At 40.5% G+C, this 27,229-nt stretch overlaps 2 protein-coding genes across 2 annotated transcripts; one reads left to right on the forward strand and one right to left on the reverse strand.

Moving 5' to 3' along the window:
• Nucleotides 1-801: 801 nt before the first annotated feature.
• On the forward strand, nucleotides 802-14,752 carry kcnk10b (potassium channel, subfamily K, member 10b; the record flags this gene model as incomplete). Its single annotated transcript, XM_079286131.1, has 7 exons — nucleotides 802-895; nucleotides 3,790-4,205; nucleotides 11,585-11,702; nucleotides 12,131-12,291; nucleotides 12,475-12,667; nucleotides 12,766-12,908; nucleotides 14,063-14,752. The coding sequence occupies exons 1-7, from the start codon at nucleotides 841-843 to the stop codon at nucleotides 14,750-14,752; spliced, it is 1,776 nt and encodes a 591-aa protein (XP_079142257.1). The 5' UTR covers nucleotides 802-840.
• A 9,968-nt stretch (nucleotides 14,753-24,720) lies between these two features.
• Nucleotides 24,721-25,560, reverse strand: LOC306790032 (G-protein coupled receptor 4-like; the record flags this gene model as incomplete). The annotated part of the gene is made up of 1 exon (XM_079286132.1): nucleotides 24,721-25,560. The coding sequence occupies exon 1, from the start codon at nucleotides 25,543-25,545 to the stop codon at nucleotides 24,721-24,723; it is 825 nt and encodes a 274-aa protein (XP_079142258.1). The 5' UTR covers nucleotides 25,546-25,560.
• Nucleotides 25,561-27,229: the final 1,669 nt, after the last annotated feature.

Genomic DNA, 27,229 nt, shown 5'->3' on the forward strand with positions numbered 1-27,229 from the left:
ACAGTGTAACTCCGAACTGTATATCTTGAAAACAATTTGTGTAGCTGTTTATAAATTGCTTCCTAAAATGGCCAGTCTCATCATGTGACTTAGTACAGGGGGTCTGACGGGATGGAGGAGGTGACTTGTTCATCGCTATAAATTCATACATAATGCACTGTTACGTGCATGATGTCATGGTTTAAGTCTGCTGCTGATTTTGGCGTACAACTCTCACTTGACGCCCTGCGCCATGTGCTCCGTCGCCGGTTGCTGAACGATGAGAGGATAATCCTGTTTTGGGGGACAAATACAAGAGTGAGTATTCAAAAACTGATTATAAAAATGGATGATGCAAAGCTAGAGGCACATTTCCCCCCAGATAGTTCCAGTAAAATGCAGGTGGAGTGGAGCGCTTTGGGGAATGAAAGGGAGGAGAGCATCCTTCCCCGTTGTTCTTGCTGCCGGCGTAACGCATGGGTAAAGTTGCTTATTTTTTGGATGCACGGGCTGGTGTTTGTGGACCGGACCACCGGTGTTTTGTGTGTGCGTTTGGGTATGAGACGTGATGTGGGTTGGTCCTCCGAGCAGTGCGACAGTGAAATGTCTCACGACGAGTATCTTTAAGACAAACACCGCGCGTCCAAGCGAGGTGGAGAAAAAAAGGAGGGGGGGACAGCAGAGGCAGACAATGCGGTTCTGCGCTGCGTTTATTCCTCCGTACAATGTACGCCCACATCCACGATAACATGTTGTCAATAAGATGTGGGAGGATTCCTCGTAATTTGGCTAATTTGCTTTATTTTTTTAGATTGGATTGAACAAAATTCCCTTACGATTTGATTGAGAACAAAAATAAAGATGAAATTTCCAATAGAAAACCCTAGGAAACAAGTTAACTGGGACCCCGAACAAGGTTGGTGAATACTGCTTTCTTATATACTGTCTGATAACTTTGGATAGGCTATGTCATTTAATGGACTACTCCTAATCTCAGCACCAGCTCATGGATGTAGTCTACATGAGGCACAATCAATTACAAGATGCTGCATTATTCCCAGGCACGTTTTTTTTTTTTTTGACATTATTTTGTTCATTTGACTTTGTGTTTACTCTTATTCTGTGTTTCTATTCTGAAAAAACGAGACAAAGCGGTTGGAGGTTATTTCTTTATTCTCCATTCTCTGTGTACTCTGTTGTGCAGAGCAACGCTGCTGGAAGCAGAGCTTCAATCACTCCAAGTTGACAGGAACGACCAGGCCGATACCGGGAAATATGTCTAAAATAAAAGCACGTAAAGTTGTTGTCCAGAGATTGGGACTGCCAGACACGGTTTTTTTTAGGAGACGTTGCTGGTCACTCACGGTGGTTTATTATACGTAATTAATTACACAGCACATAGGCTATGACCCTTCAGCTGTGCTCCCTAATATTACAAAGATGGGTATTTTTTACGCATTTAATATTTATTTCAATGAATTGTTAAATTTTGCTGTGAGATAAATAGTCAGATTAATCTACTTGAAACGTTCTCCATTAAACGTTTTATTTTGAAATTAGTATCTTCCGGAAGTGTAGGGCCTTTATGTGTGATTCAGGCTAACTTGATACTTGATTTTGAGTCTCAGCTGGCGAGTTAAATACCTACAATCTGTCCAGTACCATAGGGCCCAAGAGCCGACCTGAGCCAAACCAAAAGCTGCCCTCATGTTTATCATTACGTCTAGTTTTGTATTTTGTTCATCAGTGGGTAAACAATGCTTTGCACACACAATATGCAGCGGAGATGCAGAAATGCTGATAAACTGAGTGTTTCCAGTACACCACCACAACTGTGCCCACTAAACAGTCTCGTAAATGCTTAATGCAACATTTTATTACCATCATCTAAATCCTCATTAGCATCCACATATGTGGTTTCCATTCTTTTATGGACCGGAGTCTCTGGTGGCACGAGAGAGCGAGAGCGAGAGAGAGAGAGAGCGAGAGAGAGAGAGATAGCGAGAGAGCGAGAGAGCGAGAGAGAGAGAGAGACGCGCTTTCCACTCAGGCCTTATTTAATTTGCAAAAATCAATATGAAGCAAATTCAGCAGTCGGAAAAGGATTTTAAATATGAAATGCAACGCAAATTATTTTCATCACAATTTTGATTTTGCCAAATTTAGATATATACATATATTCTTTTATTTATGATTGTAAGACTTGTAGTTTTTTTTGCACCTTCCTGAGCTGTTGCCATCACTTTGCTGTTGTTAATTCACTCATGATTCTCACTCAGGCATTAACAAGATTCATAGCTCTTGGATCAGACAATGAAACACTTCCTGGATGCCCTTGATTCATCAGGGTGGGACACGTGCATTCAATTTACTTAGCATATCCCAGAAGTGATCCTATCCCAATCAACAAAAGAGAGCCTCTCGAGAACATATCCATTTTGAATTCCTATAGGAGAGTTGCATCATGGTAAACAACAGGCTCCACCCATGGCTCTGAGGCACGCCAAGCTCCCCAGTCTGAGAGAGAAGGGGGCATAATAAGATTACTGTACGTATATTACATGGATGTAAATGCACAATAAGGTGAAGGCCTAAGCTCTGAATAGCTCATATGCTTCATACACATTAAAGGAATCTAGATCTGGCTGCCTTCTCGATGCTGCTTGCCACTTGGTTGACCTGCTTTAGCACCCGTGCTTTAAACCAATCCAGAAGCCAATGACTGAAAGTGGCACTTATCCCTTCCTCTCTTACAGTCTATTAGAAAACTGGAACCCTGCTTCGCAGTAAAAGGATAACTCAATTTTCAGCTCTACCTAGCAATAATGGAAGGCTTTTGTTTAAAATGGTGTTTTTTAAATATTTTCTTTCCTATTTTGCCTTATTGTGCATTTACATCCATGTAATATACGTACAGTAATCTTATTATTCACCCTTATTCATGTTGTTTCAGGTTTATAGCGAGAACCCAAAAATTCTCAGCATGTGAAGATGTTGAGATGGCAGCATTGACACCGCTGTAGGCCAGATAACAGGCCTTTCAGCTGATAGCTTTGAGTGTCTGCTTTGTGAAGAGCCCTTTATTAGTTCAGAGTAATAGATGGAAATCACTTCCTAATGCTTCTTGCAGGCGGCTAAAGGTTTTCAATGGCTGTAGCGAGCTCCAGTTAATGTCCTTAGTGTTCAGTGTGCAAAACAGACGTACTGGTGCAGGTGCAGAGTCCAAACCAGTGCTGCCATTTCCAAGGACGCCCTTTCAAATTATTCATACAACATTTTGAGCTCTTCCTCAGGTACAGAGTTCGGCAATCCATTTTAATACCTCAGTTCCTGATGATTTGGGTTCGTAACATAGAAAAGTTGTACAGTTGTACTTTTTTGTTGTTACTCTTTCATTAACGAGCGTCCCTTTGCTGTCACTGTATTTAACATGCAAGCTAAATGAAAGCTTAAATGGGGGCAGAAAACACTGCAGTTCAACTCATTCCATGCATTCATTTTTCTAGTTGTTGTACAAATTATTTGACAAATGTATAAGGATTTGTAAACGCATAAACATTGTGTCATGATTTCAGACTCACTTATTAATAAGCCTCAAAGACTGCCGGCAAAACAACATCTCAGAACTATTTTCTTCACACATTTTTCATATCCAGTCTGTAACAGATTCTGGGCCTTCAGCCGAGAACGGTCTGTTAATTTTCACTCCAGAAGATCCAGAATTGCTGTTTCTGTCTTGGTATCCTCCAACACGAAGGTAAACAAAACCTCAATTAATCTAGTTTTCCTTTTCCTCTGACTCTTTCCTAGTGGCGGTCCAGACCAACTTGGTCCCTCCCAAAAAGGTCCAGTCTGGCATGGCGAAGTCAAGTCTAGTCCAGGCCAGTCTGGCCACCATGCAGAACCCCATGGGCTGCGACCCGAAGGCCAATGGTCATTGTCCACTCCCACGCCTGTCCATCTCCTCCCGCTCTGCCAGCGTGGTGGCCAGCATGGACGCCAGCTGTGACGGCATGGCCGCAGCGCTCCACTCAGTGATGAAGTGGAAGACGGTGCTGGCGGTGTTCATCGTGGTCGTTCTCTACCTGGTTTGTGGAGGTCTGGTATTCAGGGCACTGGAGCAGCCGTTTGAGAGCAACCAGAAGAACAGTATCACTCTGGAGAAGGCTTTGTTCTTGAAGAGACACCACTGTGTTACTCCTAACGAGCTGGAGGCACTCATCAAGGTGAGTGATTGGAAGTGGAGATTAGCTTTTGGAGTTTTTCGATGAAGCGAGACATGGCATTCCCATTTAACAGACCCTTCTCCGTCCAGCTGCTCAGACATCCCTGGAATAGTACTTTGCATTTGTTCAATCTTTCCATCATTGACCAGATACATTTACAACAGGATAGGAAGATAAGATGAAATGAATGAAAATGATATGATGAATAATGCTGAGTGTCATTCAATTTGATTGGGAGATAAAAAGTAGAAAGTCAGACAAATGACCTTTTGTAGCAGCAGTTTTCTAGCTGGTGATAGCGATCAGGGGTAATTAGAGGTTCTCAGGCTAATTAATTCTGGTTTCATTAGCTTGTCACATGATCTTCAAAAGCTTGAAAACTACTTCTTTTCATGTCCAGATTGTCCTTCGGCAAATTAAGCCTTCAACTGCTGCAGATTTTTACAGAATAATAGCTCACGTCCACATAAAACCTGCTATGCAACAACATCAGTCAAGATTGTTTTAATACATAACAAATGCTGAGTGAAGCATTTGGACTCTTTAGCGGACTCATTTAGAACAGAATTGATTTCAAAGATTCTTTTTATTCCATCTATGATAAACTAGTCTTGACTTGGCTTTCATTGATATTTTTCACAACAATTTGTGAAATATCAAAGGGAAAACAATAATAATGTTGCTCCTTAACTGCTATGTCAATGTTGTGTTCACAATGTGTTTCCGCTGCCCACAAGTGGTCAAACAAATCAGTTATTGCAGGTTTAAAGCGTCCCTTACTAGCTCATGGTCTTCATCAGCGAATGGAACAGCTCAGGGTTCATCACATCACCTGTGGAACGTCAGCCACGTGACAACAAGCGCTGACGATGACACCTGTGTCTGTTGCATTCATTAAAGAAGATTATGACATGCAGTTGAAAGCTCAGAAAAAAGCTTAAACCTCTGAGTCGAGACCAAGGCCTACAGGTCAAGAAAGAACCTTGTTAGTGACTAGTTTTTTCCTCAAAAATGTATATTTATGGCTCCAGGCATCATTATTGCAGATTATGTAAGCGCTGAAAACTGGAACTGAACTGAAACACCTCAGTTCTAAGTTTGCTACAGAGGAGTGGTTGTACCTGTTGCTTTAGAAATGATTGTCAGCCCCCAGTACTCTGGATTGTTGTATTGGACTTCTTTATTTTTTTTTCTAGTTTTACGGGTTACAGTGAACTCAGTCAGAACTTCTTCACTAAAAGGGTGTTGTCATTGCGCTAATAATGCTGATTTATAAATACTATATATAGTGACTAAAGCACTATCATAAGATACTACTCTCTCCCACCCTGGATGAGGACAGTTGATGGGTAAATGTCAAGAGCAGACTTAGAGGCAGGTCACTCCTTCAGCAGGAAGCACATTTCAGGGTCACCACAGAGATGCCCATGATTCTCAGTGACACTTCACATCTGTTGGCAAACACACTGTACAGTACATACGAGCACATGCGCTTTTATGTTACATAACAGGACGGTAAAGTAATATTGGAGGAAAAGGGCAAAAACCTGCCTTGATGTTTATCCTGAAGGAAAAGATCAGTCAGCGTGACCTTTAAGCTGTATCACAGCTGCAGAGTGGAGAATTTGGGAATTGTGTCTTCGATTCATATGCAAACCTATATTATGTATTACAATAGCATGATAGTCAGTTGTTTTGGATGGATGGATGGATTGAATGGATTCAATTAGTGTCCTGTAAACAAGGGTTACAATTACCTTACTGCCACACTCCTTAGATTTCGCAGCAGGTGGAGACACTGCTGGGCTTTCTAGTACACAGAGTCGGTGTTCTGGGAAAAGGAGAAGGCGGTGTCTATCTCCGTCCCAAGGTATTGAAAAGATGGTACTTGTTGTAGCAGCTGGCCTTCGATACTGAGGGGTTGCAAAAGAGGTTGTTGTTGTGAGTCTGGTTTCTCTCGGCTCCCACAGCACAGCTCCCTTGTCTGGGTGATGTTGCGCTCGAGGGAGCTTTCCTGAAATGTCTGCCTGATGGTATTCAGACAGAGCATTGGTGCCGGTCGTGCCACGTCATGGGTGTGCTTTCCTTCACTGGAGCAGGAGATGTTGGTCGTGTAAACAGAGAAAAGAATAAGGGATAAAACACGTAAGGGGAGCCCTGTGTTTAAAATCAACTACAAAACTATTTACAAGCGCCTGTTGTTGTCTGTCCTCTCAAAAAACAGTGCCGGGTTGACCTGAAGCGCCACTAGGCGGTGCAATAGGGTGTTTGTGTGTATTACAAGCAGAGGACAAAGCCATGAATACAATCTGAGGGTGTGGGGAGTCCAGGTGTCCAAAAGAGTCAGACTTCAATCCATTGCCACGCATCTTGCCTTGTGGGCAGTGTTGGGAGCTCCACCCATCCTAATGTTTAACCCCCGTCATGCCTCCAGACATTCGTTTCCACTCCACCTCGTCTTTGGCCAACTTGGCCTTCAGACTGAACTCTCTCTTAATTCCTTCACAATGAGCTTGTCTCCTCCTTCTTGGTGATCCATGTCTTGTTGTTTGGATGAAGAGTTATGTGTTTGGTGGGAGTGACAGTGTCCTCACAGTATGAAACATAAGACGTTATTGCATGGTTCAGGAAATTAAGACCAATCATTAAAAAACAACTCCCAGTCAGTCAAAACAACCCCTTAGTTTTTCATTGGTCTCTTTATTTAGAAATATATCTGAATGCCTTGTACCCTTCATAATAAATGTATGAGTGCATGGCATTCCAGAGGGGAGGCTTTAACAACACCCACACGTTTCAAATAAGGAAACTTGCTCCCGGCCACAAGAGCACTGTTGTCTTTAATGTAAGAAACGTTTGAAGAGAATTTTCTTTATGTCTTCTACCATAACTGAGTGTGTTGTATCTTCTATTTTAACAAGAAATGTTGTCAAACTTAGAGGTTTGAAAGATCAAGGACTATTTCAGCAGCTGAGAGACCCTGATACTTAGTCTGTCTGATCAAAAAAATAGAATATTGCATTTATAAATAATGATTCATTTCGATCTCAGCTAAAAACATGACTGACAACCCTTAAACTGTGGTTAATTCAAGCTGACCTGAAGCATGCTGTTTCTATGCATGAGAATCTTTTATTCTCAACCAATACCTGAACTGGACCAGATAACAAGCAGATCGTGAAAAAAAAATCATTCCCATGCCACCATGACTTCACTGCGCATGTCTTTTTATGGTGTCGGCTGCTTTGTCGCACAGGGAATGTGGCAGCTTTCTGATACCACACATAGCATTATAGTAGGTGGAGATTTAAGGTCACTACGTCGCGCTGACATGTGCAACTGGAAGTGGGATTGTAAAATAATTTGAGATGTGCCGGCGTGCAGTTTCCCCGAGTGGAAAGTTTGATTTGTGAGAGAATGCGTGATAGAAGAAAAGCAGGACTGAGACTCCTTTGCAGAAGATGTTTAAAGAAAAGAGAGGAGTATTCTGCAACAATATCTGTTATTTTCTTTGGAGAGTAACTGGTTCCCATGGCATAGTGCGCTCCACTTTTGGCTAGCATGGCTCCATTCGACAGAAGCTTCTTCAACACCGCTCCAGTGAATATTGGATTGCCTCTCTCACCTTCTCCACACCCACGTTTGTTCCATTGTTCTTCCTCAGAGAAGCATCATTTCTTCTTCTTCTTTTCCCCTTGCAGCGCTCACCTTTGAACCACAAAAGTGCTATGAGTTTGTAAAAACAAAAAAAATCAATAACAGTATTTCCTAAGGAGACGTGTGAAAATAAAACCTTTAGCATGGTGTGCCTGTGGTCCTGAGGGAATCAATTATTCATTGCACGGGCCAGCAGTCACAGACCTGCTGCTGCTCGAAGCAGCAGCAGCTGAATCATAGACACAAGACATAACGTATGATGGCGCGTCTCACCACGTTTTGCCAGAACAAATTGACAATATTTCATCTGACAAATAATTTAACAAACAGTTTGTCATGTTGAGATATACACTTTTCTGCAAAGAGTTAGATGAGAGCATCAATGCCAATTTAATGTCTCTACAGTACGTACAGCTACCACCAGCTGCTTAGCTTAGCACAAAGACTGGAAGCACAAGTAAACAGCTAGCCTGGCTCTGTCCAAACACAAAACATCTGCCAACTGGCACCTATAAAAAGTTTTACAAATATAAAAAAATTCGTACGAAAACCAGAGTGCGAAAATAACAGCTTGTGGTTTATGTGCCAGACTATTTTCGAGCTGGGAACAGTGACTTCACCTCCTGTTAAACCCCAACGTGTCATTGTTACATTTCTGTTTGCGTACAGATTAAACTCATGATATGCAATGGTTTAAAAGCTTTTGAGGTGCTGGTTGGCATATTTTGTTATGACAGAGGTAGGCGAGCTGTTTCCAGTCTTTGTGCTATGCTATGCTAACTAGCTGCTGAAACTAGCTGAAAGTGCATTTCCCAAAATGTCAAACTATTTGAAAAAAAATTGAACGATTATCATGCCATGTGTGAAACTCAAACCAACAAATGGCCTCAAGAAAAGGCCTTCAGGACATGCTTCTTCACAAGTACTCCATCAAATAGTCTGTCTGGTCTGTTTCGTTGTTATGTTCTGTTATCGGTCTGTTCGTGCTGTGTCAAGCCTGTCACTCAGAGAAAAAGATCCTCTGTGGCGACGCAGCAGTGGTGACTCACTGTCGAACTGTTTGGCGGAGTAGTTGACAAAAAGAAAGGCAACTTTGGGAAGCCTGTGTGTTTGTGCATGAGGTGGCAGAGAACGATATATATAGTAAAGCTTTGCTACACGGCGCGTGTTGACGATGTGTATGTGGGTCCATGCACGTCTGTTGACCTCCTTGCGTCTGCTATAGCTGTGCTGCCCACCTACCCACTGCGCGCCCACAAAGGCAGCAGACCTAATTGGCTTTTCCTGCGCCCTCGGGATGACTCACACTTTGGCGTAATGTGAAGCCGCGCTGTCATTGACACCAGTCAAGCCTCATTTATTTATGACTCACTTATCTAGAAATATACTTTTACAAACACTGAGCAACCTGCAGTAAATCCACGTCGGGAAACGCAACCAATGTCCTAATGTGGTAAGTAATGTGGATTCAGCTCCTCGGAGGTCTTCACAATGTGCACCAAAAATGTACGGACAGGTGTATATTATAGACCCTTATGTCTTCAAATGGCTTACCACAACATGTGTAGAGTGTAACGTAGTGCATTTACTCATTTAACTGAGAATTTAAAGTACTTTGTTTCCATTTTATGCTATATGTAACATTCCTCCACTACATTTCAGAGCTTTCTTTTACGCCACTACATGTTGACTGTGGGTTTTACATACAAATAAACCCTAACAATATATGAAGTAATTAAAATGAGGTGAGTTTTCTGGTAATACTTCTGTGCTTCTTGTCCTTAAGTAAGACTTTATGTAGTATAATGGAGTATTTGTCCACTGGGGTAATTCTACTCTCACTGAAGTAAAAGATCTGAGTACATTATCAGTGCTCCATTTTTGTTTTAAATCAATTGAAATCAGCCTCATCTGTGATGGACCAGAGTCGTCATTTGTGAGGCTTTAATGCTTCAAGGTGGTTCAGGCAAAGCTATACAGACATTAGTGATGGTGAGTGTGCTGCAGAGGAGAGTGCTTGGCACCATGCTTGGCTGGATCACTGCCGTCACCTGCTGTGGGGCAGAAAGACACTGAGAGGATAAAGATCTGTAGAGAGTTAGCTGGCTCTCTATTGATCCTGAAGTGTAGAATATGAAAACGGACATATGTCTGTGTGCTTATTCTTCTGTGCAATCAAAAGCACAGAGGAGAGTCATATTTACCGTACAGGCTTGGCAAGGAGGAGAGCCCCTGTGAAACGAAAACACAATTTGTCGTCCTAATTAACACTCTGTAACACAAATCAAAGTCGGCATCCTCGTGCCTCAAAAGTGTCTGGGGAGAAGGAGGACTTTCCACATTTATAATGCAGTCTGAACTTGGCTGTGAAAAAGAGGAGAGACAGAAATAGACCTTCGCATGAAGTATTCAGATGCACTATGAGGCTATTTTGAGCTCTCCCTTGACTCCAGATTGAGGCTATTTGGGGTTTATGATATAATTACCGCTTTGATATTACCCCACGAAGTAGCTGAATCTACTAAAACCTGTGAAACAGCATTACTGTAATTGGCTAATTTTAGATTAGGGAGGCTGAACTGATGGAGGTGAGGAAAGCACATGCAGGATCAAGAGTATTTGAAATGTATGTCACGAGAATTGACACATATTTTATTCGATGGACGTACATCTCACTAACAGCTTGCAGGGATATATTGGGGGGTTGCCCTGAATGAAAATGAAGACCAGGAATGTTGGTAGATGCACCGAAGCTATTTCCCAAAGGCATCCCTCACTTTCATTTCAGCAGAAGGGATGTTTATTTGAGCCCAGAGGTAAAATTCCAACTATTCTTTTCCACGAAGATAAAATGCCCATAAACAGGGAATTCAGCAAGAACACACGAGAGTAGATTAACTTTTCATTGCCACATTATGGAGCTCAGAAGGAGATCATTGAGAACAATGATGCAGTAAACGAGAATTGCGGCTTCCTAGTGGTTTCCCTTGAAAAGCTGGAGATAAAAACAACGCTTAGGGACTGAAGAAAAAGGCTGACACAGAGGAAAAGAGCGATAAAGGGCTCTCTGCTGCAAGCGAAAGTCCATGTAGATTTTTCAGCGTGAAATGTAAAGACATGCAAAGTGGGTGGAGAAACGGCTCCAAGTGGAGAGCAAGCCACTGAATAATGTGAACACGTCTCGTGCTAGATGTTCGTGCATATACTATACCCTACTGCATGTCCGCAGGAGGAGTAAAACTTCTTCCACATATTTTGTATTTCAGACAGCGGATATTTTCATAATCAAATAGAAAAGACCACACTCGAGGACGGTGGTAGCCAACATGTGGGTTTGGACTGAGGGGTAGCAAGAAAACACATTTCTGCTGCAAAACTTGCTCTTTTCTCATGAATCACAAGATAAAACAAGGAAAATGTATTTACAGTTGAACTGGTCACAACCCTCTGCCCTCTGACACATGTTTCTAGAAATTTCATTTTAAGGGGTCACAAGCCAAAAGGTTGAGAACACTACTCTGGTTATCTAGGGCTGTGAAATATGGCGGAAACTATAGTGTGCATGTGCAAAATGTAATAATATTGGAGAGATCGAATCAATTATGACCGCAGCCACTTGGCTCTACTTGTAATCCAGTTTTGTGGCACGGGTGTAGGATTAATCTAATTTATTATGTCCCTCCCCCATTAATATTGTAATTTATACATGTTTCTCTTTCCAGCATGCCATAGATGCTGTGAGTGCTGGAGTGAGTCCGATTGGAGACACGTCATACAATTCCAGTTACTGGGACCTGGGCAGTGCCTTCTTCTTCGCTGGAACTGTCATCACAACCATTGGTAAAAAAACACATTATCATATAAGTAATTACATATATAAACCATGTAATAGATATAAATGAACCAGATATTTTATTTTTGAATATCAGAAGTTAGAAAACAACTAAAACCTCCAGCTTCAAGTTACATAACCGTCTTTTTCTCCGAGGACTCTTCATTGTATCCGTGTCACTGTAGGGCCATAATTAATGCAATTTTCTCCAAGGGGAACCTAATTATTGTCTCTCTAGGAGCTTATTTCCTGCAGATCCCTGCAACAGGAACTAAGAAGCATGACATATTGGCTTCAATTGATTGTCTTGATTGTCATCTTACTCTTAACACTCCTCATCCTCCTCCGCCTCCTCTTCACCACCTCTTCTCTGCCATGTTTCTTCACAGTTGTTTTTCTCCTCTGTTCTTCCTCATGTTTTCCTTGTTTGTGACAGGTTATGGAAACATAGCTCCAAGCACGGTGGGCGGGAAAATCTTCTGCATCCTTTATGCCATATTTGGCATCCCTCTCTTTGGCTTCTTGTTGGCGGGGATTGGGGACCAGCTGGGCACCATCTTTGTGAAAAGCATCTTGAGGGTTGAGAAGATATTCAGGGTGAGTTGCAATTCTCTTTTATTCATATTTGCCACTTTTTTTCAATAGTATGTTTACCCCTTTCAGATTTGTTTCATTGAGAGTCTGGTATTAGTTCCTTTGGGCACACTATCCCTCTTAGATCTTTTCTTTTGAACCGTTGCTTGCATTGTTCTAATATCATCTCCTGTTTGGTTTTCTCAGCAAAAACACAAACAGATCAGCCAGACTAAGATCAGAGTGACGTCCACCATCCTGTTCATTCTGGCTGGCTGCATTGTTTTTGTCACCATCCCCGCTGTCATCTTTAAACACATTGAGGGCTGGACCGCACTGGAGGCCATCTACTTTGTTGTGATAACACTCACCACAGTGGGAATAGGAGACTATGTGGCAGGTAGATCTATGCGAGGGACTGTCGTCGCTGTCATGATGTAGATGACTGTTTTGTCGAACTATCTTGACTTATTTTTGGTACTTTTCCTTCCCCTGCAGGTGGTAATAGCAGGATCGACTATATGAAGTGGTACAAGCCTCTGGTGTGGTTCTGGATCTTGGTGGGTTTGGCGTACTTTGCGGCCGTCCTCAGCATGATTGGAGACTGGCTTCGAGTACTGTCTAAAAAGACCAAAGAAGAGGTGACGTTCCTTCGATGACACTGCTCAGTGTTAATTTAGAGAGGCAGAACATTTAAGGTCCTCTGTGTTACTGCCTCCTCTGCGTCTGCTCTCTTATTTGGCTGTTAATTGCTGCTTCAATTTTACCAAAATGTTCTGTGTCCAGACAGAAGACAAAGAAGAGGAAAATATGTACAGGGCTTGCATAAACAAGATATACATTTTTCACATATTTTTTTTGTTAATTTTGAAGTCCCTGAAAACTTGGTTTAGTATTTTTGTTTAGCGTCATATATTCATGATCAAATAAGCAGCAATCAAAGTTCACGTTTGGATTGAGTCCATGAGGACTGTGTGGTTGTGTTTTGATCACATTTGATGGACGTTTATTCAAATGTTGCTAAAGACTGCATGGTGCACACAAGTATGTGACGTCACCTTTATCAAACTCATCCCTGGCCACTTCAAACCAGTGAGAAAATCTGAAATCTAACGTGTGAAATAACCCAAACTGTTCCCAGATGTTGTTATTATTTAGGACTCCATCACTTACACTAACAAGGTGACTGAGATATTGGTTTTCAGGGCCTTCAAGAACAATGACACAAGACGTGTTTCCATTCACATATTGTTATGCACATTTTGAAGTATCACGTTCGAAAGGCTGTATGGAAACTGCAAAAAACAAAAATAAAACCTTTTGCCTTTGTCAGAAAAGGGTTGATGCACGAAATAAGATATGGAACATTAAACTCACATGAGTCATATTCCCATTACTTGTTTGTCTTCGTCTCCGGATAACATGAAACAAGACCAATACCAGCGGACATGAAAGAACAATTAGGACTAAATTAGCACCAGAAGCTCGTAGATGGCCAAGCAGACTTGTCTTGTTTCCTACTTCTTCTACTCTGTTTACTGGCAGTTGACAGCCATGCAAACCTACAGCGCTATCTTCTGACCCAACTACTTTGCAGAGTTAATTTGCGCCAAACCAGTTGATGGAAATGCTCCAGATTAGAATTTCTTTTTTTCTGCGACATTTCAAAAAAGTTGCTTGAAATTTGCTTGACAATTGAATGGAAACACAGCTAATGTCTTTGCAGCTGCAGATTATGACCCCCATGTGCATTCAAGATCTGTTCCTGATCCTACTCTTACTCCTGCCGTCACAGGTTGGGGAGATTAAAGCTCATGCGGCTGAATGGAAGGCAAATGTTCGAGCAGAGTTCCGTGAAACGCGACGTCGTCTGAGTGTTGAGATCCATGACAAGCTCCAGCGGGCAGCCACCATCCGCAGCATGGAGCGCCGACAGCTCGGCCTGGAGCAGCGAGCTCACTCCCTGGACATGCTGTCTCCAGAGAAGCGGGCCTTGTTCGCCAGCTTGGATGCCGGCCGCTTTAAGACTTCCTCCCAGGAGAGTATCGACACCAAGCTCAACAACCTGAGGCTGAAGGGGGCCTGTGAGCCATACGACCATCAAGGGAGTGAGCAAACGCCACAAACGGCGTCTTCCTCTGAGGATAATCTCTTCAACCTGCGCTGCGGATCCCTCACCAAGCTGGCCAGACGCAACAAGAACCGCGAGCTGCTGAGGAACATTAATGACGATGTGCGACGGGCTAGTGTATGTGTAAACAATGGCAGTGCCATGCTGGGTGAGGAGGGGCCGGAAGAAGAAGATGGGGAGCCAGATGAGGAAAACGGAGAAAGAAAAGAGGCAAACACCAGTCTGACAAACCTGTCACAAAACGCAATGGAGCGCAGCAAGTTGAATGAGTTCACACCAGTGCAGGCCAAAGATAGCGAACGATTAAGCATTGAATGGAAGAGTGCCTTGGAGAAAGAGAGCGAAACAGAGTGAAAGACAGAAACTGAGACACAGAACAAGAGTGCATGGACCTTTTGAGATGTCAGTAAATGTGCCTTTCTGTTTCCTATGCTTAGATTGGAACTGCTCCCAGGAAATTCAGTCATCACGCCATAGCCATGGAAAGAAAATGTGTTGCCAAAAATCGAAGAGACAGAAGAGGCTGCAGTTAAAATACCTCATATAGGATGTTACTGTAGGATGGGCAACTTAAGAAATTTCCTCTCTACAGGAGCTATCTTTTCAGCTTTGTTGTCTTTCAGCCCCGAGTCTTGACGCTTAAGAGACACTTGGGCAACGGCTGTCTGTTAATGTTGAATCTTATTTCCTAACAATGTGGGCAGGACACGCAGAGAGCTAGCTTCAGGTCATCCATCTTCAGAAACATTATGGCTCTCCGCTTCGTCATCTCATACTGTGGTGGCTATTTTTTAGCTCAGCTACCAAAAGGACTAGAATGTTAAATGAATGAATGGAGGGTGGGAGTTTTTTCCCCCCGCTGGATCAATAGACAATACCAACACTTACCTGGCTGACATATCCAATTACTCCTGGTATGTGAATTTGGAAATGCAGCCTAAGGGTATAAACTCTGCTACACACTAAGAGCTCATAAAAACAAACTATCACCTATAGATTGTGCATGGTTATTAAAACAAAACCAGAGCTGTTCATTGACTGACTTGAAAGCTTGAAATGACAGCAGTAATAATGTTTATTTTTGTTGAAATAAAATGAAATGTACTGCTTTCTTTCACATTTTGCAAAAAAAGATGTATTTCAGTAATGATTGCCACCATTGTGGATGAACACCGAGCTTCACCTGACAGACACATTTAATCACCTTTGGCCAACAGATTGTCAGCCATGTTGAAAACTCTTTTTTGTAAATGACATTCACTTTTATCACAAATGTCTTGAGACTTTTTAATTAATGAATGTGATGCTGTTGATTTTGTACTCATCAAGCATGTTTGCATCCGTGTTTACTCCTTTTTATATCAGCCAAGCACTTAAGTTCAATTTTCCATTGAACTGTAACGTATGAACTAAACATGTAATGTTTCTTTTTTCATATTTCTTTTCTGAAACACGGTCAAACATTGTGGCTTCAATCGTCTTCACACTGAAATGTGTTTTCCTGTCGTTCCTAGAGGTTGACTCATTGAAATATGACACATTTCAAATTTATTTGCTTTTTACAAACAGGCCCTGCCACTACTACCCGACGCCTTCTTTACATTTTTAAAGAATGAATCGATTATAAAAAATTAAAGGCGAATTATACACACACTGGGTGTACTTGTAACCTGTTTTATCTGATATCCTTTTCATGGCTCGACAAGTTTGTTGTGTACAGTTTTTTTTTTTAAATGAACAGATCACATTAAATGTAGTGAGTGCCTTTCTCCAGATAATAAACATGACAAAATATATTTAAAAGGTGGTAATTGCTATTGCGCTCGGCGAGGTACGTTAAAAGAGTATTGCCTTTCCGGAGGCATTGCTACAAAATGATATGATAGAATAGGCTTTTTTTTTACAGCTGACAGTATAACGTGTCAGACTAAAAAGCACAGGTGTATCTAACATCATTATTGATGGCTTTGTTCACAAGTGAGCCATAAGCGTGCCAGCATGCACAGTAACAGGACCCTGAAACTGGAGCAGCTCAATGGGATTTAGTCAGCATTAAATTTGATTATTACTATCATGAACCGTGTTTATAAAGATTTGCTGAGTGGTGGACAAAGGAGACGCCACACGTTACAGTCATTGAAGCTAATGTACTATCATCAGAGGCTGTACTACACAATGCAAAGAAAGAACCATGTAACTTTGTCCAGCCGCACACCAGAAGAACTGCTGTATTTGCTGGCTGGGTGGAATAAATGTTGAATGAGAGAGACGAATGTGTATGTGGCCAGTATGCAACCTGCTCTTAGAGGCACGGGTTCCAGTCTATGTTATTTCTTGGTATTTTCACACCCGCAAAATATTTTGGCACACATGAAATGAGCAGTTTTGAGATAAACGTGTAGTTATAAAACTGTTTCAGTTGTATTAATATTATTATTTTGGAGCCTAAACACAACATCTTTCCTTGTTAAACATGTATAGTCTTCAACTGGAAATGTCTGATGTTATTGAATTATGATCCATATAACACCACTGAATAAGAAATGGTTAAATTTGATAATGTAATTGATTTTTGGTGACAGACTTTCCTGTAGACCAATGTGAAAATATTCTTGAGCATTTTATGTATAGTTTAATATCATTATTCAAACATCTCAGAGTATATATATATATATATAAATATATATATATATATATATATATATATATATATATATATATATATATTTATTACAATTTAAAAAATCTTTAATAAGTGAGCTGCGACTAAAAGAGTTTTAATTCCTCTTCAGGGCATGGAAAAACAAGTGACAGCTCACAGATAGACCAAGGGTAGCCCTGGATAATTTACACAGGTGCAGTCAAGCAGGTAGGTACGTAAATAATTAGGTTAATAAAATAAATAATCACGTATTGAAAGACATTCATACATAGAATTCATTTCTGAAATAATTACCCCCTTGAATATATTTGCAGATATGAAACATGTGTCCAGTTCCTTGTTCCGCCCCTAGCTTGAAGATCCAAAATGTTTCTTTTTGTAGCTGCCAGACGTTTTCTTTTCTTTTCTAAAAGGATAAGTGATCACGAGCCAGAAAGAGAAATGCAGAAAAGGTTTCCTAATATCGGCTACAAAACCAATACTATTAACTAGGCCTGTACTAAAGCTAAGAAACTCAGGAGTCAAGATCTCCTGCAACAAAAACAAACGGAACCTGGAGAACAACAGAAGCCTCGTGGTGCTGTAGAGCAAATAGATTAAAGCAAATCATCAACAATATGTTATTTTAACATATTTTAAATAAGTATTTCTCCACGTTATTTGTCTATGTATGAATGTCAATGAATATCAAATGTTATTGGTTATTTATGCTGGGTTTGTTAACCTTAAAGATATTGATGCCTTGTAGAATTAACCTAATTATGTACACATATACCTGCTTGACTGCACCTGTCTCAATTATCCAGTGCAGCCCTGATTGCAATTGACTGCAGCTGACACCAGCCTCTATCAGCTGTCACTTGTTTTTACGTGCCCTGAACAAGACTGTGAGTTAAAACGTAAAGCCCATTTGTTTTATGGATCTGTAATTTTTGCAAAGCAACGTGCTTTGGTATTATGTTTGGTTATGACTTATTGATCCCAAAGCTATAGGTACAAGTCCAACCATTCTCTTTTCCGGTGCCATGTCTTGGATCCAAAGAGCACCTGTTTTTTAATATAGTGTTCGTGAAGTAGCACGCCTCAGCCGGAACTCGCATTTATCATCTCTATTCTAAAAAATCTTATTCCAAAAAATAAAAGGAATGAAAGACAATAGATATCACACAAAGACACGGCAAATGCTCTCAATTTACTGAGTTTATTCAAACAATATATTAAAACTTTAGCCTCACCATAAAAAAAACATGATATGAATTTGCTTTGATGCAGCGTTTGGGTAATTAAACGACTTATTATGTAACTGAGGATGCTGGAGCCCAAGGTCTCCGGCCGTGCTAAGCTCGGTGCCACAGTGTGTCATAATGTGTGTTTGGCACCAAGAAAAAAAAGACCCAGCTGACAGCCCCACAAAAGAAATGAATCAGGGAGACAGGTTAGTAGGCAGGGCTATTGCATGTAATAGAAGGGGCGTGTGTGTGTGTGTGTGTGTGTGTTTGTTTTGTGGAGATTTTCCCTTCAAGGTGGAAGTGACCTCGACCAGCTCCTCTTTCTCTTTTGTCTGTCCCTCATTATTTTTCTGACCCTCTATCTTTATCTCTGATGAAAATGGAATTTCAAACATTTTTCAACATAATGGAATTCCATATAACACTGCTACAGAAATAATCAACACCTCACTAACAATAGTGTAAGTAACAACTAAAAGTCTGTTGCATTGGATCACACAAGTGTGTTTACTTAACTGGTAAATCAACGTCATATCATTACTCTAAGCCAAGGCAACAAGGTCTTTTTTTATCATATGCCGGGATGTTACTGATGATTTCAAAGGAGCTGAAGTGGGTATAATGTTGCAATTTGGGGTAGGAGGAGTACACTTTCACAAACCTATGTAGTACAGTGCCAGAAAATTGAAAGTGATTTATGATTGACACACAAAAATGACAAAATTGTGCATTAATTCAGAAACCCATGGGCGAGGTTGCAGACATACGTTTATATTTTTATACAGTCTATGGTCATACAAAGCAATGTACTTATAGACATGTAAACATACATCTGCTTCTCTCTCTACCTAATTATCTCCCACTCATCGGACAGGTCTCCTTCCCTTCACTGTTTATCTGTCTTTATCCCTTAGCTTTTCCCCACTTCCTTCACTTCCTTGCCTCTTTTTTGGACAAATAAAAACTACTTTACTACACATCTTCCCCCCTTGCTCCCCCATTTCGTTGTGTGTGCTTTGAGCTGCACCTTCCATATCAACTGTGTTATTTTACCACCAGGGGGAGAACGGCACTGTAATAGGTGGCTACTCGCATCTGATTGCACCCAAAGGCCTCCTTTTATAACTGGTCCCGGTTAAAATTGAGAAGGAAGAGTTTGACCTCGATGGAATGTTTTCTGTCCATTTCCTCCATAACGTCCTTGTGTGAAAGACTGCATCTGTCTCGTTGGCACATGCAATGTTATGTGCAGTTTAGATTAAATTGCAGATTTTACGAGATATTGAGTTGCCATTTGTATGCAACAGAAAATAACTCATTTATTCATTTGAGACTGTGACAAAGCATTTTCATCCATCTGGCCTTCATAACTCTCCGTTTGCTCGCGTGAGAGAAACTGAATATTCCTTTCTTGCAACTTCTCTGATGCCAAAAAGCATCTTTTATGGCTTCAGTTATTTTTCTGGCATACTGACCGTAAAAGAAACATTCACTGATGTCAACTATCAGAGTGTTGTAGCTTTACTGATTTTTATAAAGCCATTAGTGCGGTGTGCAATTTATCCAGAGGGCAGCTGCAGAATCACAAATTCATCTATCGAGAATTATTTGAGTGTGTTTCTCCCAGAGGATGGCCCTGCATGCATGAGCACACATCCTACCTATTTTATAGACTACAAGTGCTCTTAAATAAAGTTAATCCCAGTGAAAGCAGCCATAGCTACAACATAAAAAAAATCACTTTTTTTAAAATGTGAAGGGCATTAAAAAAACAGCTTACAGTTGCAAACAGAATTTTTGAGTCTTTGTATTGGGTCTAAATGATATAAGATAAAGTCAGTAACAATAATTTCACCAAAATAAAACCCCAAAGAAAGAATATAAGTAGTATGATCCATGGTATTGAAATTACACGTAGAACATTTTAAATACATGGAATTCTATCGAATACATTCAAATTAAACATGCATTATACTGCTGAGAGTTGCTACCTTCCTTTATACAATTATAATTTCCCTACATTGAAGCTTTTGGGAAGTTGTTGCTAGAGCTGTTGTGAGGAAAGTGTGAAAGCGCTGAGAGCGACAGAGAGGATGATGAAGAGGAAAGGTTGGAAGGAGTGTCAGTCACCTGGAGGAGCCCTGTGTGCTTGACATCAAATACAATGGGAGAGAGATGGGAAATCTGCCTGACAATGTGTCTGGCAGCTGAGATACTGAAGTGAAGAGAGGTGCAATGTGATGTCATCTAAACCAGTCAAGAGAAACTGACAAATCAAGTACATCGTGTGACACTGAAGAGGGCTTTAGCTCAGACCAGGAGTTGTGTTTGAAGACTTTGGATTGAATGGGGTTGACAACTACAGTGAAACTGTTCTGTGAACGATGCCAATTATTGCTGTTGTGCTGGCGCTCCATTGCCTTGGAACCAGAGGAATCTGCAAGACCCCCCCCCCCCCAAAACAAACAACAACAACAACTGCCTAGCCTAGCTTTAACCAGGTACGTCCTGTTGAGGTTGGAAACATCTTTTGCAAGGGAGACCTGGACAAGACAGCTGCATTAAACGTTGCATACAAAGCAACCCAAAAATAAGACAACACTAAAAGGCATTCACCATAGAGTTTACAATGGTCTTGAATTCTGCCAGATATCATGTTTAATGAATTAAGATTGAACATGTCAACAGGACTTTTCTTTATGGGAATAGAAACATTTAATTCAATAATCCAGTTTGTAGTAAAAGAAAGAATGATTTAAATTATTCTATAAGAACCAATGTCCTTTCAGTTAGACTTGAATATGACTTGATGCCCTTGTAGGAAAATAAAATGCTCACATTTCCTGAATTATGTCGCACAAACTAATAATCTATGATAAATTCAGATACTTGGAAAGGAGTCGCAGTGAAACGGAGCTCTCTGCAGCTCTGCTCTCCAATGAAAGATAGCTGTTATCATTCGACTGCGCACGTCTGGCAAGTGGGAAAGAAACAAGTGATGGATGTGTGAAAGTCTGGATTATAGATTGAGAGACAGCTGGGCAGAGATGTCTGAGAAAAGCAGATTTATTGGGGGTTTGAGATTAGAATAATTAATAATGTAAATAGACAAAACGCTATGAAAATGAGTGGCAGCATTAAAGTAAGGAAAAATAATTCAAACTAATGAGTCAATGAGGAAGGAAATATTACAGTTCAGATATTTTTGCTGCTGCAAATCCAGTTTCTAGTTGCATAAACTACAGCATAACTACTGTAGTAAATACAGTAAAATGTCATTGATTCTATTCTTGGCTTACATTACAAATAGTTTATTGTTACCACATAACTCACTATTTTCTCTTTCCTTCTTCAGCACATCTGTGTATTCGGTTCAGGAGTTCTTTGTGGCATGTGTATGTACATTACCCAGACTGCTCCCACAGCCGGAACTGCCAACACCCAGTGCCGGCCACAGCTACCAGGGCTGGGATTGGCCAAAACTCTTGCAGGTTTGCCGACCTCTGAGGTTGTCGTATTATGTATCACAATAAATAAATTTATAAAGAGTGCACATTTAGAGCACATGATTGGGACTCCCCTCCAATCTGTGGATATAAAGCTGGTCCCTTCAAAGTCTGTGTGTGCATGTGTGTGAATATGAGCTGCAGGATTGTGTATACTGTTATGCACATACCAGAAAGAAACACTACAGACCAACTGTATCCCTGTGTCAACCTAAAGATAAAAGTTTCCTGTGTTTAACTGCTGTCATAAAACACTACAGGTTAAGCAATAAAACAAGAGACTCTTATCTGATCTGAAACAATCAACTATTCCAAATATAAAGAGTGTAAACGGCTCACTGCACTTCCATGATTGTCCACTAGAGAGCTTCAGATATCCACTTTCAGTCAGCCACACATTAGACCAGCTGTTAAAAGCACTTGTAAAATTCACTGTTATTTCTGAAAAGGTTATTGAGTCATGTATTTACTAATTCACAGCATTTAAGATGATAATGTGTTGGTAGTGAGTGACTAACATTTCTAAAGATCACCCAAAATAGTCCTCCAATGTAAAATATTTTATTGTGGGATTATGGCACTTAAGAAAATGCAGATATCATGTTTGTCGGTTAAATTCAAATACACACCAAATACACATCTGAATCACACTTGTCTGATCAAAAATACAAACAGTGAGACACAAAAAGCTGAAGAGGAACCACAGTCAGACGTCATCGTACAGCGCATTGATTAGTCACAGGGCTCGTTAAACACATTCTTTTCCTCCTCACACTTTAATCAAATGATGAATGGTGTCACATTATAATACCTCTATTTTCTTTGGCCTTGTCTAGAGAAGGTTTCACACAACAGGACAACTGTGATGTTTGACAAACCATGGAACAGCTGTTCCACATGAGTCACTGATGATTAAGGGTTTACAGTACCTTGATAGCAGAGATGTACAGTACAAGCAAAGCACACATGTAATAAACATGAGGGGTGTAGACTAAAAAATGTCCAGAGTTTGATATCAAGGCTTTTTTTCAAATTCACTTCTAAATATGAAATAACTGTACCTACTAACTAACTAATAACTGGTTAATATAATTCTACTCCACCACATTTCAGAGGTAAACATTTCACTTTTTACTCCACTACATTTGTCTGACAACTTTATACTTGTTTCTTTCCAAATTACTATTTTTCATACCCTTCCTGTCCAGTGGAAACCACTTATCTCCAATTTTGGTGATTTAAAATGTTTGCAATACACTGAGGGGTTAAGTGTTCGTGAATGGTTTGCGGAAACTCTCCTAAAAACCCTCTGGAAAATGCACCGTCACAAAGCTGAAATGAGGACTGTTGTTCTCAACTCACAAAAAAAAAATACATTTTAGCTTTGCTGTAAATGTATCTACCAAACAGTTCATAAAGTAGTTGAAATCAGCAGTAATATTATTCCAAAAACATCACAGTGAAGCAGTGACAACAGCAATTTTACTGAGTACTTTTGATACTTTGAATGATTTGTGCTTACATTCTTATATTGGAGTATGATCTTAAATGAAGGACTCTTACTTGATGAGGAGTGTTTTTAGGCAAACAGAGGTTTTGAGAGAGACAGACTAACTCATTGTTGGTGTTGGTCTTTTAAATTACATTAATTGACACTTAGTAAACATACAAACTCCGCAAGCTTTGTCCTTTAACAACTTTCCATTTGACAAATGCCTCACATTTGAAGCAGTGTCTGTGTAGTGGCCATTTGTCGGCTAAATCAAACTTAAACAAATAATAATCAAACGCCACTGATGCACCGTGGTCGGTATCTTTACGCAGCCAGAAGAGAGTCAAATGTCCAAGCAGGATTCAATTTTGGTGTGTTTATTAAATAAATCAAATAAAACAAGCAAACAAACTAATTAACAAACTCCTGTCGTGCTGTCTCTCCTGTCCTGTGTAGCTGGTAAAAACTATACGCCCACCCCGGTGCATGCTGGTCCTACCTTTCTACTTGTTTAAATAGCAACAGGTGCCCACAGTAATTACCCAAAAAATAATAGAAACAAACAAATTACTACTAAAGAGAAAAATAATCTTAACATATGAAACATCTACAATAATTAAACAATACTACTTATAAATGAAATAACAAAATACAATATCAAATAAATAGCTCCAACATTCCGGCCCCTAATTGTGCATAATATCACAATTATTATTCTCAAACGAGCTATTCCTACAATAAACATGACCTAAAGCTAATCTTCTTCTTGACACCTACAACAAAAAGAAAGATTAGAGAGAGAGAGAGAAAGTAGAGGTCGAGAAAACATCAGTCCATGATGTTTTAGTAATTTGGCTGCTGAGTCTATATGAGGCTGCGTGTCTTTGTTTGGTGTATCAATATAGACATGGACTCAGGTAAAGGTGACACTGATTATTATCTGATAAAAGAATACATATCTGTTTGACTCATTGTTTCCATGGCGTAGTTATGTTGTTATGACTAGGGCTAAGACTACGTGCTCTTAAACAAACACACACACACACACACACACGCGCACACACACACATACATATATACTCCCCTCCCCTCTCTCCTGCCTTTCCTGTTTTTCTCTCTTATTAAACCAGAAATACCCCACAAAAAAGTGACAGTCCTTGTTCTAGGAAAAAGTATTCAAAAGTTCGGCCAAAGCTAATATGAGTCTTCAACAAAGTAAATGGGGGAATCTTCCAAAGTAGTACCGAATGTCCTCTTTGTGTTACTAGCCCTCTGCCGTGGCTGAGAACAGCACAAAGAAGCAATTTTGTACTAAAAAGACCAAATAATTCAATGTATAGACAACATAAAAGACAATTCAGACTTAATCAATCATCAAATCAATTTCATGATTACATTTGGGTTACAAATTAAACAAATAAACAAATCTGTTGTCAGGAAGCTAACTGAATTCCATTAGACCTCTCGGACCCTTTCCTCCTCACAAAAACTCTGTAACAATTCTCTAGAGCTTTCTTAATCTCTTTCTGAGCGCTGTCACTGATTAAACAGTATATTATAGGATCCAGAGTACTGTTGATGGTGGTCGTGGCAACTGTGACCAGGTACGGATCTCTGAGCCTCGTGGCCCAGACGCAGGACCCAGGCTCCAGTATGACCCTGAGCAACATGACAATCTGGTAGGGCATGAAGGCCACTATGTAGGTTATAAGAAGGAGCGCCAACAGCAGTCCCACTTTCCTGCGCTCCCCCGTCAGGATGGAGGTGCTCTTTCGGAGTGACCACATGATCTGCTGAAAACAAAAGGTCATGATGAAGGTGGGCACGAAGAAACCCAGAGTGACTCGTGTAAGGGCGAGGTTGGCATCTTCTTGCGTCATGGGTATTCGCTCAGCACACAAGTCTCTGGAGGAGAAAGCTTGCAGCGCCCCCGTGTGGTTAAGCAAGATGATCTGGATGGCAATCTCCAAACTCCAAACACCAATACACACAACGGCAGCTGTCCGCACCTCTCGAACCCAGTCAAAGTGGAAAGGATAGACCACTGCCAGATAGCGATCAACAGAGATGCAGCAAAGGAGGCCTGAGCCGACGTAAAAGCTGTTGTACATGATCACGGCCACTAAACTGCAGAGATCACGCACAGGCCTCTGCAGGGCCAGCTCAATCCACACAGGTAGAGAAATTGTGTAGAGCAGGTCAGAGATGGACAGGCTGAAGAGGTAGACCGCTATGTTGTTCCCATTCCTCATCAGCATCCAGGCTACATACAGAGTCAGGCAGTTGGCCGGAAAGCCCACAATAAAAAATAGAGAATAGACAGCTGGATACATGCTCTTTTCGACTGAGGTCTCCATGATGCAGGAGGTAGATGTGCTGCTGTTCGTCTGGTTGAGCAGAGCCGAGAGCATTCTAACGTGATGATCACCAAATCCGAATGTGGATGGAAATGAAGGGCTCTGTGTTTTGTTGAACAGAGATAAGCTCTGTGAAACATGTTCTGGCATGCTATGAATGGAAACAGCATCAATGCTTTCATTGTGGCTGTCATTTAATTTGAATGTCAACATCGGATCGACCTAAAGATTAAACTTTACCCAAAACATTTTATGCAAATTATACTGTGTTGGCAGTTGTTCCACCAAAGATGCATTTCCTCTCGAAACTCTCCCATATGTTTTTATTTCCATTTCAAAATAGGAAAATGGTCCAATATTTCATAAAAAATAAACATTTAGACAATAATCTGAAAAATACAATTACAAAGTTGATCAACAAAATTCTTTTTTTTGGGGGGGTCCAACCCTAGGTCAAATGCTATTGATGCATTAGTGTCAATAAAACAATTTACTAACACAATGTATCGTGATATATCAGTCATGGGCACTGGGTTAAGAGGTCGTCTGGGAACCGGAAGGTCAACGGTTCGATCCCCGACTGGGACGTGTCACGTGTCGAAGTGTACCTGAGCAATACACTGAACCCCCGGCTCCCCGGGCGCCGATCAATGGCAGCCCACTGCTCCCTGTATACAGGGATGGGTCAAATGCAGTCGTCAAATTTTGTGTATGTGTATATGTATATGACAATAAAAATGGTTTCTTCTTTCTTCTTTTCTCTTCTTCATAAGGGCCATTTTGTGCGCACTGATTTTACTTTTGTTACTCTTGTGTTTATTTTGCTGATAATATCCTTTGTATTTTACATCAATAGGATTGAATGCAGGGCTTGTACTTATATTGTAATATTGACTTTATATTTTGGGCTTTTCAAGACAAGCATGTATTTGTATAACCTATCATTCCCTGCTATGGTGCAGTGGAGGATTCTATTAGTTCAGCTGTGTTTCATGAAGTTGAAATTTGGCAAAGCATTGTGCCACTGAGGCCATGCACAATTACAGCCATCGGTTTGTAGTTTACATTGCATCAAGAATGTGTTGGTTCTCAGAAGCCTTTTCATTGAGAGGATATAGTGAAGCCTAGCGTTCCTTTCTGTCCTTTTGTATTCTTATATTATGGGAGTTGAGATCCAAAGTATAAAATTCGCCAACTCCGATATGTGCAACACACCCAAGCTTTCCTATTAAATTAATGATTCGCAGATCACTTTTCCTATTTCTTATGAAGTCTTTATTTTAGAAGAGCATTTGAAAACACTGAACATTTGAATGTACATTGTAGATCAATAGTTTTATTTCAACATGATACACATTTCAACAAATACAGATACAAGGTGAGGCTGAGCTATAGATGTAAACAATGTAGAACCTGAATAAACAAAGTCTATGATGTGTTGAATAAAATATAATTTCCTTTGACCATGATAGCATTAAAAGAGTATTCCATCAATTTAATATTGCAAAAACAAAATAATGCAGAGGAACCAGAGTAATAAGAATAATTTTTTGTCAAAAGCTGGTCCTTGCATTACCCACGATAC

This window comes from Melanostigma gelatinosum, assembly GCF_949748355.1.
Source record: "Melanostigma gelatinosum genome assembly, chromosome: 16".
NCBI classification, from domain to species: domain Eukaryota; kingdom Metazoa; phylum Chordata; class Actinopteri; order Perciformes; family Zoarcidae; genus Melanostigma; species Melanostigma gelatinosum.